The 13,221-nt window shown below is 44.6% G+C and overlaps 4 protein-coding genes across 4 annotated transcripts; all 4 read left to right on the forward strand.

The window, feature by feature from the left end:
* Positions 1-224: 224 nt before the first annotated feature.
* Positions 225-2,279, forward strand: LOC115673415 (gluconokinase). Its single transcript, XM_030595577.2, has 5 exons — positions 225-249; positions 650-762; positions 911-953; positions 1,498-1,577; positions 1,656-2,279. The coding sequence occupies exons 2-5, from the start codon at positions 744-746 to the stop codon at positions 2,063-2,065; spliced, it is 552 nt and encodes a 183-aa protein (XP_030451437.2). The 5' UTR covers positions 225-249; positions 650-743; the 3' UTR covers positions 2,066-2,279.
* A 2,391-nt stretch (positions 2,280-4,670) lies between these two features.
* Positions 4,671-6,256, forward strand: LOC115673694 (probable aspartic proteinase GIP2). The gene has a single exon (XM_030595942.2). The coding sequence runs from the start codon at positions 4,710-4,712 to the stop codon at positions 6,027-6,029; it is 1,320 nt and encodes a 439-aa protein (XP_030451802.2). The 5' UTR covers positions 4,671-4,709; the 3' UTR covers positions 6,030-6,256.
* Positions 6,257-6,984: 728 nt separating this feature from the next.
* LOC115673696 (small nuclear ribonucleoprotein SmD1a-like) lies at positions 6,985-10,726 on the forward strand. Its single transcript, XM_030595945.2, has 4 exons — positions 6,985-7,336; positions 7,444-7,520; positions 10,146-10,337; positions 10,447-10,726. The coding sequence occupies exons 1-4, from the start codon at positions 7,323-7,325 to the stop codon at positions 10,506-10,508; spliced, it is 345 nt and encodes a 114-aa protein (XP_030451805.1). The 5' UTR covers positions 6,985-7,322; the 3' UTR covers positions 10,509-10,726.
* Positions 10,727-11,419: 693 nt separating this feature from the next.
* On the forward strand, positions 11,420-11,872 carry LOC115673697 (outer envelope membrane protein 7-like). Its single transcript, XM_030595946.2, has one exon. It carries the CDS (start codon positions 11,537-11,539, stop codon positions 11,750-11,752), a length of 216 nt encoding a protein of 71 aa, XP_030451806.1. The 5' UTR covers positions 11,420-11,536; the 3' UTR covers positions 11,753-11,872.
* The last annotated feature ends 1,349 nt before the right edge of the window (positions 11,873-13,221 follow it).

Consider the following 13,221-nt stretch of genomic DNA (forward strand, 5'->3'; position numbering starts at 1 on the left):
GGTCCAATGGGCAACATTACAGAGGATCGGGAAGCTCCCACGCCCGTTTTCTCTCCGTTAATCTACCTTTGGCTTTTTATTTTTCTTTTACTCCATATTCTATTCGAGTCTATCCCATCTCCTGCGTGAATTTTTTATTTTCAAATTTTTTATTTCGGCGTCGTTCCCTCTCCGGTGGCCGCTTGCTCTCTGCCTTTCCCAACTTCGTCGTGCTCCTTTAAACTTCGTGAACTCATCATCTTCGTCCAGGTAGATGTTTATACGATTGGCCATTCATCTTCTCGTGGTTTCCTTAACGTTTATGTGGAGTTTCGATTTAAATAAAACCTCAAACCCCTTCCTCAACTCAGATTTGGCGATTGAAATCATAGTGAAATTCGTTCTTGAAAGTTTGAGACTGACGTGTATTATTCAGCCTCATATAAAATGACGTTGTTTGAGCCGCAATGTCAACCATCGCCGTGTCAACCAAAGAAGAGTTGGTACGCCTAATAACAAGCAACAACCAAAGAGATTGCCTCGTGATCCTCACCGGCTTAGCTATGGGATTATATGTTAATCATTTGACACTTGTACACAGTTGGTTGTCTTAAGAAAATGTTTGGTTTCACATCCAAGTATTAAATTCCTACTTATAGTTGGAAATTAGGATGGAACCCTTCGACTCTGACTCCCCAATTCACGGGAATATGTGCTGAGCGTGAGCAAGGGCTTCAAAGGGACGATCATTCCTCCGACCAAGAATGGCCTCCGTTCAGAAAGGTTCGATTTTTGGTTTTTGTGTCTTTATTTTGAGCATCCCTCCATTGATCCACTCGTGCGTGAAATGATCTGCGCGAATTCTTGCCGTCTTATCGTGCGGTTTGCGTTTTGAAATTTTACTGAATACCCTCTGTTTCTCTGTTTACAGGGAGTGTTATTGCGATCATGGGCGTGAGCGGTTCTGGGAAATCGTAAGTAGTGAAAAAACCTCTTCTTCTTTACCTTTCTGGGGTTGAAAATAGAGAAATTTTTCAACCATTGTGGCCATTTCAGTGACATATTTGTGATCTAATTAATTGAGAAGAGTTTAAATAGCTGGATTGGAGAATGAGGATGTTTTTGCTAGCAAATTGATTGAGAGACTCTGTTTTTTGAGTTGCCGTGTTGATTTACCACATCAGGGATGAATGAATTTCAGCATTTCGCCTTTCTATTGTCAGTTAATTCCAGCAAGCTACCTGTAGAAGTACTCCGTGATGGCAAATGTCTGATCTTAACCATTTTTGTAAAGTTCTTTGCCAATGCTACGTGATCATCTTCGAAAATATAATCAGTTAAGTTTGTGTGTGCTAGGGGCCCTTACTTACCCATTTGACAATGTGTCAAGGCATCACTTCAGCCGATGCTTCAGTCGAGTATAAATACCCTTTTGATAGAAGGGAGAAAACTGAAATGCTTTTGCCTAAATTCCTGCTTTGTTACGATGCTTGAATGTCATATATGTGGTTTGGACAGCACAATAGGACATATGCTAGCAGAGGTCATGGAGTGCAGCTTTCTCGACGCTGACGACTTCCATCCAACATCGAATAAAGGTGGGAACTTGTGCCCCCCTTTGGTTTGATTTGAGTGCATAAGCTCTTCGATTTAAACCTGTTCAATTTTTTTGGCAGAAAAGATGCGTAAAGGAATCCCTCTCTCCGAGGAAGATCGAATCCCGTGGCTCGAAACGCTACGGGACACCTTGCGTGAGAGCTTGCTAGACGGAAAAACTGTGGTTCTTGGCTGTTCTGCTCTGCAGAAGCATTATAGGGAAATTCTGAGATCCGCTGACCCAAAGTATCGGTCAGGCAGCTTCTCTAGTTCAGTGAAGTTTGTATTGTTGGATGTGGAGGCCAAAGTTCTCACTGCCCGACTGCAGATAAGAGCTACAGAAGGGAAGCATTTTATGCCGCTTTCGCTTTTGGAGTCTCAGCTGGAGTTGCTCCAGGTGGATGAAGCGGAAGGCATTTGGAAGGTTGATGCTTCTTTGAGTCCGCAAGCGATTGTGGGCAACATTCAAGCTTTGATTTTACAGTCCTGAGGTAACCGTCGAGTTGATTCTGTACTTTGTAATGCTAAGGATTACCCTGGGCCATCGAATTGAGGGGTGGTTCGATATGCTTTATACATTGAGTTGGAAGGGAGATGTGTTAAAACCAACATATTACTGAATCTCTCCCGATTGATTGGGAAATTTGAAAGAGATAATTTCGAATAAGGAAGCATAGAAAAGAGCTTCTGCAGTGCCTCTGGAATTGTTGTCTACTTAATCGGCTAGGTTGGCGGCTATTGTGGATATGGCTAATATGAACTCGAAAAGCAATGGTATGCTGCTTGAGAAAACACTTATTTTCATTAACTAGCTGCTTATGAAGAATAGCTACATAACTAAGAGTGCATTTCTAGCTCTCTCTTGCGCGCACACCCTCTCTCACACCAGTATGTTCTCATGACCTTTGATGAGAATGTTCGGTATGCATGCGCACAAAGTCTGCATCATCGAACCAGTGGCTTATTGTAGTGAAGGTGGTGTGCATTTCATAAGTCAGACGCAGCGCATAGATTGAACAATGAGTAATTCCACAGCATGGGCAGCATAAGGAATGGAATAAGCTGCCTGCATTTAGATGGAGTAATTGTATGATCCTTAGTTACATTTGCTGCTCAATTTCGATTGAACAGCTTTATTTTTAGTCGAAATGGGGATAACTCGGTTATGCTTGCTCTTAGACTGGACAAGTCCCAGCAGAACTCTTGCGGACAGAGAACACGAATTCTCGACCTTTTTAGCATGCACGCTGTGCCGGAACTGGAGTTCCGGTTCAAGCTTGGCTTCTGCAGACACTGGAAGCCAAGACACACCCATCACACGGCACAACACAACTGAAAATGCACATAATGCTTTAGCTGTAGAGGCCGGCTAACGTTTCAACATGGATTTGTTACCTTGTTAGACCAGGCTTTCCTTGTCAGCACTTGATCATACATAAAGTGGCCCATTGCAATGGAAATTACTTGACAAATGAACTTCTAGATTATACTATCCTAGTGATTTTAGTTGACTTTCAAAAACAACGCATCCGCTCGAAACGCCCTGTTGACTGTGGCGTTTGCAAATTGTGACAAGGATTCAAACATCATATATAACTGTATAAACAATTACGGTATGATTGATTAGATCAATTTCGTTATCACGCAATCAGATTTGGGGTTTGACTATTCTCGGGAAGATCAATCCTTATCCCCCCATATAAAACCCGGGATCATTCTCCAAGAATAAAAACGAAGGCTTGTTTTTCAAACCCTTTGCCGGTTAGCCCCGACCCACATAAAAAGATTTGGCACGTATCTAATTAAAGTAAATTCAGTCAATATTTTATAAATCGACCCTACTTTAGTCAATCTCATCTTATTCAATTTTCCAAAAAATGGAGATAGAATCGTTCATATTCATCAGAGATTACATCCAAGGTCGGCACATCCTATAGATGAAGTGTCACGTATGACTTGTCAATTATTGGGTTCCCGACACGTGGATATGTTGACAGCACACGCAAAGGAATAAACCCCCATGGATCACCTGACCGTTCCTCGTTCTCTCTCTGTCTTTTTTAATGTGATCTTCTATTGTATATCAAAGTGGATTCAAATGGAAGTTAAAATATGTCGTATAAACCACAATTTTCCTTTGGCACTAACTAATCGGATAGACACATATAGATTGATCAACGTGTAAACAACAATATCTCCGGCACGACCTAAAAGGATCGAGAGGTCTTCCCAATTCATCGACGAGGCCATCTGACATCGCTCCGCGCAATTTACATGTTATGGATTCATGTTTTAACTTCCTTGTTCTCGAGTTGTATCGCAATCATGCCGTGTTTTCAAGTTAATTATGGTCGCACATCGGACCAAGTTCACCTGCAAACACCATCGAAAGAACGGCAATCGATCCTAAAATCGGGGAAATTCTCTCGAGCTGTCTTGATAGTGAGAACATGGGTATGTCCTTCCAGACATTCTAGATGCGGCCTCTCTATCATTTCTCCATGTATGTCACATAAATGCAGTGAACAGATAATGTTTTGACGAGCCCATCATGAAGAAAACGAGGGACAGCACAACCTGGACGATCTTTTCCAAAAAATCGGATAAAACAATGGACGAAATCATCACGGTCAAAGTCCACCAATCCAGTCTTCCGGATCAAGTGGGTTCGAGGTGCCACCTTTGACATCAGCCCCTCTCGCGGTGGCTCCGCCCCAACACACCGCCGTTATCTCGCCGATGACGGAAGAAGCATTTTACGAAGGAGCTTACTCGATCAAGCGAATCGCCGTCAACGTACTGTAAACTCGACGAGCGATCCTTGCTTTCATTCATAATTTGAAACGAATTACAATGAACGAAAATACTTAATTAACTAAACGATATCATATCAGTATATCGCGTGATATAAATATAATTATACGTAAAGACGTTTCAAATCAAAAGGGTTGAAAGTTCTTGGCATCAATTTTCTTTCGTCCGCCGCGTGAAACCATTTTTTCTTTCGATTAATTAACGATTTTGTTGTGCAACGACGGAGACTTCACCGCTACAAGCAACATACGCGACAGCTATAAATACCCCATGACCAACTTCACATCTCTACCAAGCATTTCTTCCTCATCCCCTCAACAATGGCTTCCTCCATCCAGTGCTCTCTTCTCTTCTCCCTCCTCCTCTTCTTTGCCGCCGCCGTCGCTCCCTCTTTCCAGCAGCCCTTTCACCCCGTGGCCCTCGTGCTCCCGGTCTCGAAAGATGCTTCGACCCTCCAGTACGTAACCCGGATTTCGCAAAGGACCCCTCTCATCCCCGTCGACCTCGTCGTCGACCTCGGCGGCCAGTTCCTCTGGGTCGACTGCGAGCAGAACTACGTCTCCTCGACGTACCGCCCTGCCCGTTGTGGCTCGGCCGCGTGCACCCTGGCCCGCGCCAGCGGGTGTGGCGACTGCTTCTCCGCCGCCAGGCCCGGCTGCAACAACAACACGTGCGTCGTCACCCCGGATAACACAGTCACGCACACCGCCACGGGCGGTGAGGTCGCGACCGATGTCGTGTCAGTAAACTCCACCGATGGGTCCAACCCGGGCGGGGCTTACGATGTTACCCAGTTCGTCTTTGCCTGCGCCCCGAGCTTTCTCTTGGATGGCCTCGCTAGCGGCGTCCAAGGAATGGCTGGCCTAGGAAGGACCAGGATCGCGCTGCCCTCGCAGTTTGCCTCTGCCTTCACCTTCAGCCGGAAATTCGCCATCTGCCTCTCGTCGTCGGCCACGGCCAACGGTGTGATCTTCTTTGGCGACAGCTCCTACAATTTCCTCCCAAACATCAACGCTTCGCAATCCCTCGCGTACACGCCGCTATACGTCAATCCCGTGAGCACGGCCTCGGCGTACTCTCAGGGCGAGCCCTCGTCCGAGTACTTCATCAAAGTGACCTCCATCACGGTCGGCGACAAAAATCTATCCCTAAACTCCACCCTCCTCTCGATCGACAGCGATGGCTATGGCGGCACCAAGATCAGCACCGTCAATCCCTACACTGTCCTCGAGTCCTCCATATATGCCGCGCTCACAGAGGCCTTTGTCCAGCAAGCCGCGTCGATGAACATCACTAGGGTATCGGCCGTATCGCCGTTCGAGTACTGCTTCAGCTCGGCGGGCGTGACGAGCACGCGTGTCGGGCCGGGGGTACCGTACATCTTCTTGGTCTTGCAGGGCGAGGAGGCCGTGTGGACGATCACCGGGTCGAACTCGATGGTGGAGGTGAGCGAGGATGTGCTGTGCCTAGGGTTCGTGGACGGAGGGTCGAGGCCGAGGACCTCGGTCGTGATCGGAGGGTACCAGCTGCAGGACAATCTGGTTCAGTTCGACCTGGCGAGTTCGAGGCTAGGGTTCAGCTCGACGCTGCTCGGAAGGCAGACTACGTGCGCCAACTTCAACTTCACCAGCAGTGCATGAAAATTACTATGAGTTGTATTAGCTCGTGCATTATGTTGCACGTGATTTAAATTTTCTACTTGGAATAATAAGTGGCCTCGGGATATATAATTTGCAATAAATTGAGCCGAAAATGTTTCTGGGTTTCTTTTTTTTTTTTCTTAAATGGGTGAGATCGCCCTTGTAAAGATGCTTGAACATCGAAGAATGAAAATTTTATAATATGAATAATGCTTGATGTACCAAAATTAATTTTATCAATGTCATTCGATACATTGCAAATTTCTCTCTTTAAAGAATACGAGATCGTGATTGTGTTTTTTTGTTAGAAAATAGAATTTGGAAAGTGATGCAAGGATTTAAATATCACGGTCCTTGACTTAAACGAAACCGAGTCGAATTACTCGCAAGTAGCTCGGGCAAATTTACTCCTAAGTATCTCAAGCATGACTTGATTCGAGGTCGGCTCGTCTAATTTTGAACTGAACTTGAGCTCGAACCCCTTTGAATTAATACATCTGTTTATTTGTTTTTTTTCCCTATTCTTTTAAGATATTTATATAGAGAAATATCTAAGGTATTGCGAAATATATCACTACAATGTGAACATATAAAACCTTAATTAGAAGATGAGTTGTCTATACATAGTTTAACCAGTTCAACGCGTTATTTATTACTTTTCACTATTTTCTTTTTATAAATATGACGGAATTTATTTCTATCGGATTGGAATCCGGTAAGATTAAAGGTAACTTCAAATGATAAAGTTATTGACTTTGATCAAAATATCCCCGCGTTTTACGGATATTTTCTCCACCAATAAATGCATCCGTGCCGGTCGACCCCGCCATGGCTCTCCATCACCAGCCCCCCGCCTCGTCCTGTCGCCCGCCACCTTCTAGCTCGCGGACGTCGGCCCCGGTCGCGTGCTCCGCCTCCCATTCCTCAATCGACGCTCGGCGGTGGCGACCTTCGCGGGCAAAGACAGATCTGAGCCATCCAATTTGATTTGGCAGTCGATGGGCATCCGGGCCATATTCCTGAAACCCGGTCCGAGCCCTGATCGGCCCGGCCCGGCCCGCCTATTTGCTCGCCTTTGAAGAGTCGAGAGGAAAAAGGCATTTAGCGCTCGCGAGGGCGAGCAGCGAGCCCTAGAGCGAGAGCGGTCGGATCGAACCGTGTAAAGATCAGCAGCAGCAGCAGCAGCAGCGTTCTTCGCCCGCTCGAACAGAGTCCTCTTTCTCTCTCTGTCTGTGCTTCGCCTCCGTCTTCGCTCTTGGCCAAGGAGCCCTAGCGTTCGTCTTCTTCGCGGCGATGAAGCTCGTCAGGTCGGTCTTCCTTTCGTTTTCTGCTCCACTTCTTGGTTTTTTTTTTTTTTTTTTTTTTTTGTGTCTCTGAGGTTTTGTTTCGTGGTTTCGATTTGAAAAATGAGCAGGTTTTTGATGAAGCTGAACAACGAGACCGTCTCCATCGAGCTCAAGAATGGGACTGTGGTTCACGGCACCATCACAGGTTTACCTTTCTCTTTCCCCGCACTTTGCCTGCCAGTTCCTAGCCATCTGATTGGGGTGTTTTTAGGGTTTTGTTAAACCCTACCCTCTATTCACGTTGTCGCCTTGGCTGTGCTAAAGTTTGGTTTCTATTGAATCGGCTCCTTGAAAAGATGCTACGGGAGGTTTAGCTGGAAATTACGCTCTCTCTGTTACAAGGTGTTATTGTCTCGGTGCACAGTTTGAATTAATCTGACCCATATAATGGTGTGTTGGAAATTTGGAGGGTGGCCCATCACCAGTAGGGCAAGCAACTTTCTGCGGTCTGATTCCTGTCTGCCCTTGATAGATTTTGGCTGCCAGATTATGTAATCCTGAGCGCATTTATTCAGTATTACAGTTGTCACGTAGATCAGGGTTCTTGGATGCATCAGTTGTGGAGTAGGGATTACTCTGGTTGGACAAAATTGTCTTGGTTTGATGACATTGTGACGGATGTGGGTTGACCTTGTGTTCTTCCCCTGATAGGCATCATGTAGATAACCTTTGCTTGCTTTAAATTCTAGCGCCAGAGGGGAATGAACCTCGGATGTGAATGGTTTGTGTAAAGGCTTGTTTGAACTGGGGCGATGGAAGGTGGGGAGCACTTCAAATTGGACATAGCGTTGTTCCAAACCTAGATAATCAACTTCAAGTTATCTTTGAGATGGTGTCAAAGCAAAGCACGAACCATCATGGCTTTGTCAGAGATTGAAAGTGATCGATGTAGAGTACGATAGCGCTTTTTTTTTTTTTTTGGTTGAATAGAGTATGATATCGTTTTTCTTTTGGTTGAATAGAGTATGATAGCGCTTAGTGTGCCTCTTTCAAGAATAAAAGAAAGCAAGATCTAATTTAGTGATGGGAAAACTGTGACTGGAGAAATGGTAAGAGAGTCTGAAAAGCATTGACTTCTGAGTTACACAACTTTGGTACACAATGGACAAGAGAGTGAGCATGGGCTTTGGTGGTTTGGCTGTTTGGGGGCAGCTTCTACTATTTTGCTGCATATTCTGGATGGCAAAATGAAAACTGTAGCAGAATAAGCTGGTTTTTGCTTATGAGGTTCAAGGCAAATCTAGTCAATATGTTGTGGGGCATTTCGATTAGAAATTCTTTCTCCATATTTCTTGAAATGCTTTTAAAACATCAATAGAGAGTCGCATTGCAATAAAAGAAAAATCAGAGTCTGTTAGGTGAACCATTAATGTGATTCCGGATGCTTATGGCCTGAATTCATTGCTTCTATACAGCTTTTCCACATACGCGGTGGCAGTGCCTTGAGGGATGGAACTCTACTGTGTCTTGACAATAATTCACCTTGATATAGATAGAGACACTGAGTAGTCTGTTCACAATGATGTCGAATTTTCTTGTTCGAAGCTTTTATGTAGTTGTGACTCTTTCTAAGATTCTGTAGTGTCAAATCCAGGAAACTGATCTCACGTATTAATGAGTTGTACTAAATGTAATTGTAGGAATGTTTAATTTGGAACCAAGATTAAAGTTTCAGTTTCATTGCTCTTGATGTTGATAGTTTAAGGTTGATCGGAAGTAGAAAAGGTTGATCTCCAACTGTATGGTTTGAACATCCATGCGAACTACAAGTGGTCATTGGCCACTGGCTTTTATATAAACCAAGGACCGTTCTGGATGTAGTTGAAGTTTTTTTACCATTTAGGGGTTTTGTAAGTTATGCTGGGTAGAATCTAAAACTGTGTGTCTTCCTGCCCAAATGCATGTGGAAAGAAGCTTCACTCCTGGGAAAGGTCTGCAAAGGTTGACATAATTTGGTTATTTGCATGGAATTACTGCTGTCGACCTATCCGAACTCCTGTTGATTAATAGATGCTCTGAATATGCTATGAACTTTTCTTTGCTTATTTGACACTCTTTCGACAGTAAACAATTTTCAGGTTTCGCTCCCCCTCTTTCTGACATACTGATATGGCTGAGCATGCATTTACTGCAGCTATACATTTGTTTGATTGAGAGGTTTTTTTACACATCTTGTCCATTTCATAATTTATATGGGCACTTAGGGATCATACTTAAGCAGTGTTTTCAAACCCTGACCAGACTGGTCTGATCATTGGTTGAATCCGGAACCGGACCAGTGTACTATCTGGTTTTGTAGATAGCTCAACATGAAACCGGGTTGGACCATGGTTTAAAAGGTAAACCAGGGATCCGTTCAACCAGGTTGAATTGGTTCATGCCTTCTGGACATTGGAAGGAGAACATAAAGGCCAGGATTACGCCCAGACACCTCATGGAAGCCAATAGAGGCGCCACATCTCTCAGCCAAACTGCATTCTCATCTATAATGTGCTGATTTTTTTTCTCTTAATTCAACCTGAAAATCATTTTGCGAAAAACACATGAGCTTACCTAGACACGAACTCTGGGCATGTACATCTTCAACTCCATGCCTGTACCTCTGATGCATGCTATTTATGCAGCTCCCTTGAGCAACATCTTTGTGCGTCAACATCGTTACTGACAACTGCAATTTGCTTTTGAGAAATTTGGGTTGAAACTTTGTGCGTGCGCGATGCATGTATAGCTTATGTGTGTAGAACTTGATGTGTGTTGCATGATTTTGTAGGTGTTGATATTAGTATGAACACACATCTCAAGACTGTGAAGCTCACATTGAAAGGGAAAAACCCAGTGACTCTGGATCACCTGAGTGTGAGGGGGAATAATATCCGTTACTACATTCTTCCAGACAGTATAAATCTTGAAACTTTATTGGTGGAAGAGACGCCTCGGGTCAAACCGAAGAAGCCAACTGCTGGTACCCCACAATTTTCGCTTACTTCCCCTTTTCTAATTGTCTTAAATTCTGATATGGAGTGGAACATTGATAAGAATTGTTGAGCATTGACATGGATTGCTTAATGCAGGGAGGGCTCTGGGACGAGGTCGGGGCCGTGGACGCGGTCGCGGACGTGGACGCGGGCGTTAAGTTTGCTGTTCGCTGTTTCAAAATTTTTGTATCATCTCTGAGGTTGTGTAGAAACCGAGGGTGTTGCATGAAAGACGTGTCGGTTCTCTGGACTTGAAAAAGATTGGCGACACTGTACTCTAGTCGGAGTTTTATGGTAGAATTCTTAAACTGCGCCTGAAGTTACTTGCAATTATCAGTCTGGTATTGTTGATCAAATTGACGAACTTTTAATGGTATTCTAGCGATGCCTATCGGTGCATTCATTTCCAGAATAATTGCCTCCGGTAAAGAAGTTTGCCAAGATTAGCAGTTATTCCGGGTGATCATCAAATTAAGTTGCAAATATCGGCTGCTTGCTCATATGCTATGTATCGCATCGACAGAAAATCTGAACGGCATGTGTTCCTGTTGATTGTTTTGTCTATAGTCAGGAATTTTTCTTCTTATCGATGGCAAAGCGGGAGCATTCCATGTAGAATAATGCTATGTCGTGAGCGATCTGCAAAGGAGTAGCATGGCAAATGATGATCGAGTGAGTATCCAGACTAGAATGATTCGTTGCCCGGAAGCCGGTATCTCGGTATGGATTGCCTGGTGCATTTGTGCCCATGGTTTAGCCGAATTTAGAAGACGATCAAAGGCGCATTCCGTCGTCACTCGCTAGCGAATTGCCCTTTGATACGGTGGTGATTAGTAAAAGAAAGAAAGAATCGGATACGACCTCACTCGTGCATACAACAATTAATAGATAAATAATATCGGCAGTGAACTTTAATAAATAAAAATATATCCATAAACTTCGTTTCCTATAAAAAAAAAAAACCCTTTTTTAAAATTATAATATCAAAAAAAATCAAATGGCATTAATCGAAAGAAAGAAAAGAGATAAATTTCCTGAGGAAGGGAGGTGGCTCTGGCGTCTTGTCAATTGAAAGGAACCCACATGACTCTTAAGAGCTAAGAATTCAGAACGTCTTGCCGGTGGGTAATAGAAGAAATTGGACCTCGCGAAGCCGAAAGGAGAAAAGGAAGATCGACAAGGCGACATGGGGAAGGGGACGAAGCAAGCGGCCGTGGTGTTTGGAGCCCTAGCCGTCGGGTGGCTCGCCGTCGAGCTGGCCCTGAAGCCGCTCCTCGACTGGGCCCGCGCCGCCATGGACAAGTCCGACCCGGCCCGCGATCCCGACGACGGCGACGACTCCGGCGCCTCCGCCGCCGCCTCCTCTCCGGCGAAGCCTCCCGGGGCCACCGCCGACCTCTGAATGGCATAAGGAATCTCTTCTTCTTCTGTCTTTTTATGAATTTCAATAGCTTGCTCTCTTTTAGCGCTACCGGTTAGAGGTTAGCCATCGGTATCGAAAGGGGGGAAGAGGGGGAGTAAATCTTCTTGGGGGGGGGGTTTGTTACGGAGTCGATTCATCTGTTCCTGTTCCTGAATCTTCTCTCCGTTGAATCTGCGTAAATGGAGTCGAGTAAAAGTGAAGCGTTCGTATGTTCATGTCGAGATCGATCTTTTGACCATGCGATGTGTGCGATGGAATTCCTGTTAGAAAACATCGAACATGCGGTTGCTGCTGCTGGTTAGATTGATGTGTGAGCTTTGACCTATTCGAGTTTTGCGAGATTGCATAGGTACAGAGGTTCAAATTTCACTTCTTGCCTCTTTACGCTAATGGAGGGAAGCGTAGCTGATTGATTTGTGAGCTGCTCGAGTTCGACTTGTAGATTGCTTCGATCTTCGACTCGATGATCTTTTCCCGATTTCGGGTCGAGTTTGAATGGCGTGAGTACTCAAATCAATTCAAGCTTGAAAATACTCGACTCGCACGAATGATCAAGTATTTCAGTTGATATTATTACTATGTACACGCACACCACCTATCGCGATAAATAAGCACATGAAGTTACAAAAAAATTCAAACTATTTTATATTACCATAATTCAAGCTGGACTTCGAGTTCAGCCCTCCGATCGAAAAGGTTTTTGATTAATCGGGTCGTACCGAGTTGAGCTTTGACCTATTCGAAAATTCATCCGAATCGAGCTCGAGCTTGAGAAATTAAGTTCGATCAAGGTCGAGCACGATGTGAAAAATGGACCGTACGAACTTAACCCAACCCCGATTATACCTTTAGGCTGCGTTTGGTCGTCCGGATAAAAGTCAGGATATGATATGTTTTATCTTATCCTGTGTTTGGTGGCTGTTCAGGATAGGACGAAGAGGGATATGAAGGGGATATAGCCCGAATAAAAAAATTCTAAGGGAGAGGTGGGATAGATCCGGATAGGATTTCTCGTGAAGAAACGCTCTTTTACATATTGACCTCAACATCGTCCTCATCCTCTTCCTCATCGCTGTCAACCTAAGGCTCGAGATTGAAGAACTCTAATCCCGATCTCCTCTTCGCGCGCTGCCTCTTCCCCTGTCGCCGCCATTGAAATCATCGTCCTCGTTGTCTTCCTCTTCCTCCTCAGTGTCCTCATCCATGACGTCGTCTATGAAGTCCGATCTCCTCTGCTTCTTGCCAATGCTAGTTTTGCCACAGTCTTCCTCCACTTCTTCAAATTCCATGTCGTCTTCCAGGACTTTCCTGTCCTCATAGTCTTCCTCTCTGCAACACGCGATGATCGGCAAAGGATTGGATTGGATTTACAACGAGGGAAGTAAGGTATCGATCGAAGCAATCCGAAGGAAAGATTCAATCAATATAAAGGCTTTGAATGAGATTGC

Source organism: Syzygium oleosum, unplaced genomic scaffold, assembly GCF_021117445.2.
Source record: "Syzygium oleosum isolate NSW1041296 unplaced genomic scaffold, Sole_v2.1 Sole_v2.09, whole genome shotgun sequence".
Lineage (NCBI taxonomy): Eukaryota > Viridiplantae > Streptophyta > Magnoliopsida > Myrtales > Myrtaceae > Syzygium > Syzygium oleosum.

Bases quoted from the DNA above. Each gene is read 5' to 3' on its own strand.
- LOC115673415 (XM_030595577.2), top strand. The intron at 954-1,497 runs GTAAGTAGTGAA...TGGTTTGGACAG, and splicing joins GTGAGCGGTTCTGGGAAATC to CACAATAGGACATATGCTAG. The intron at 1,578-1,655 runs GTGGGAACTTGT...TTTTTTTGGCAG, and splicing joins CCATCCAACATCGAATAAAG to AAAAGATGCGTAAAGGAATC.
- LOC115673694 (XM_030595942.2), top strand. From the start codon at position 4,710: ATGGCTTCCTCCATCCAGTGCTCTCTTCTCTTCTCCCTCCTCCTCTTC.
- LOC115673696 (XM_030595945.2), top strand. The intron at 7,521-10,145 runs GTTTACCTTTCT...ATGATTTTGTAG, and splicing joins GGTTCACGGCACCATCACAG to GTGTTGATATTAGTATGAAC. The intron at 10,338-10,446 runs GTACCCCACAAT...TGCTTAATGCAG, and splicing joins ACCGAAGAAGCCAACTGCTG to GGAGGGCTCTGGGACGAGGT.
- LOC115673697 (XM_030595946.2), top strand. From the start codon at position 11,537: ATGGGGAAGGGGACGAAGCAAGCGGCCGTGGTGTTTGGAGCCCTAGCC.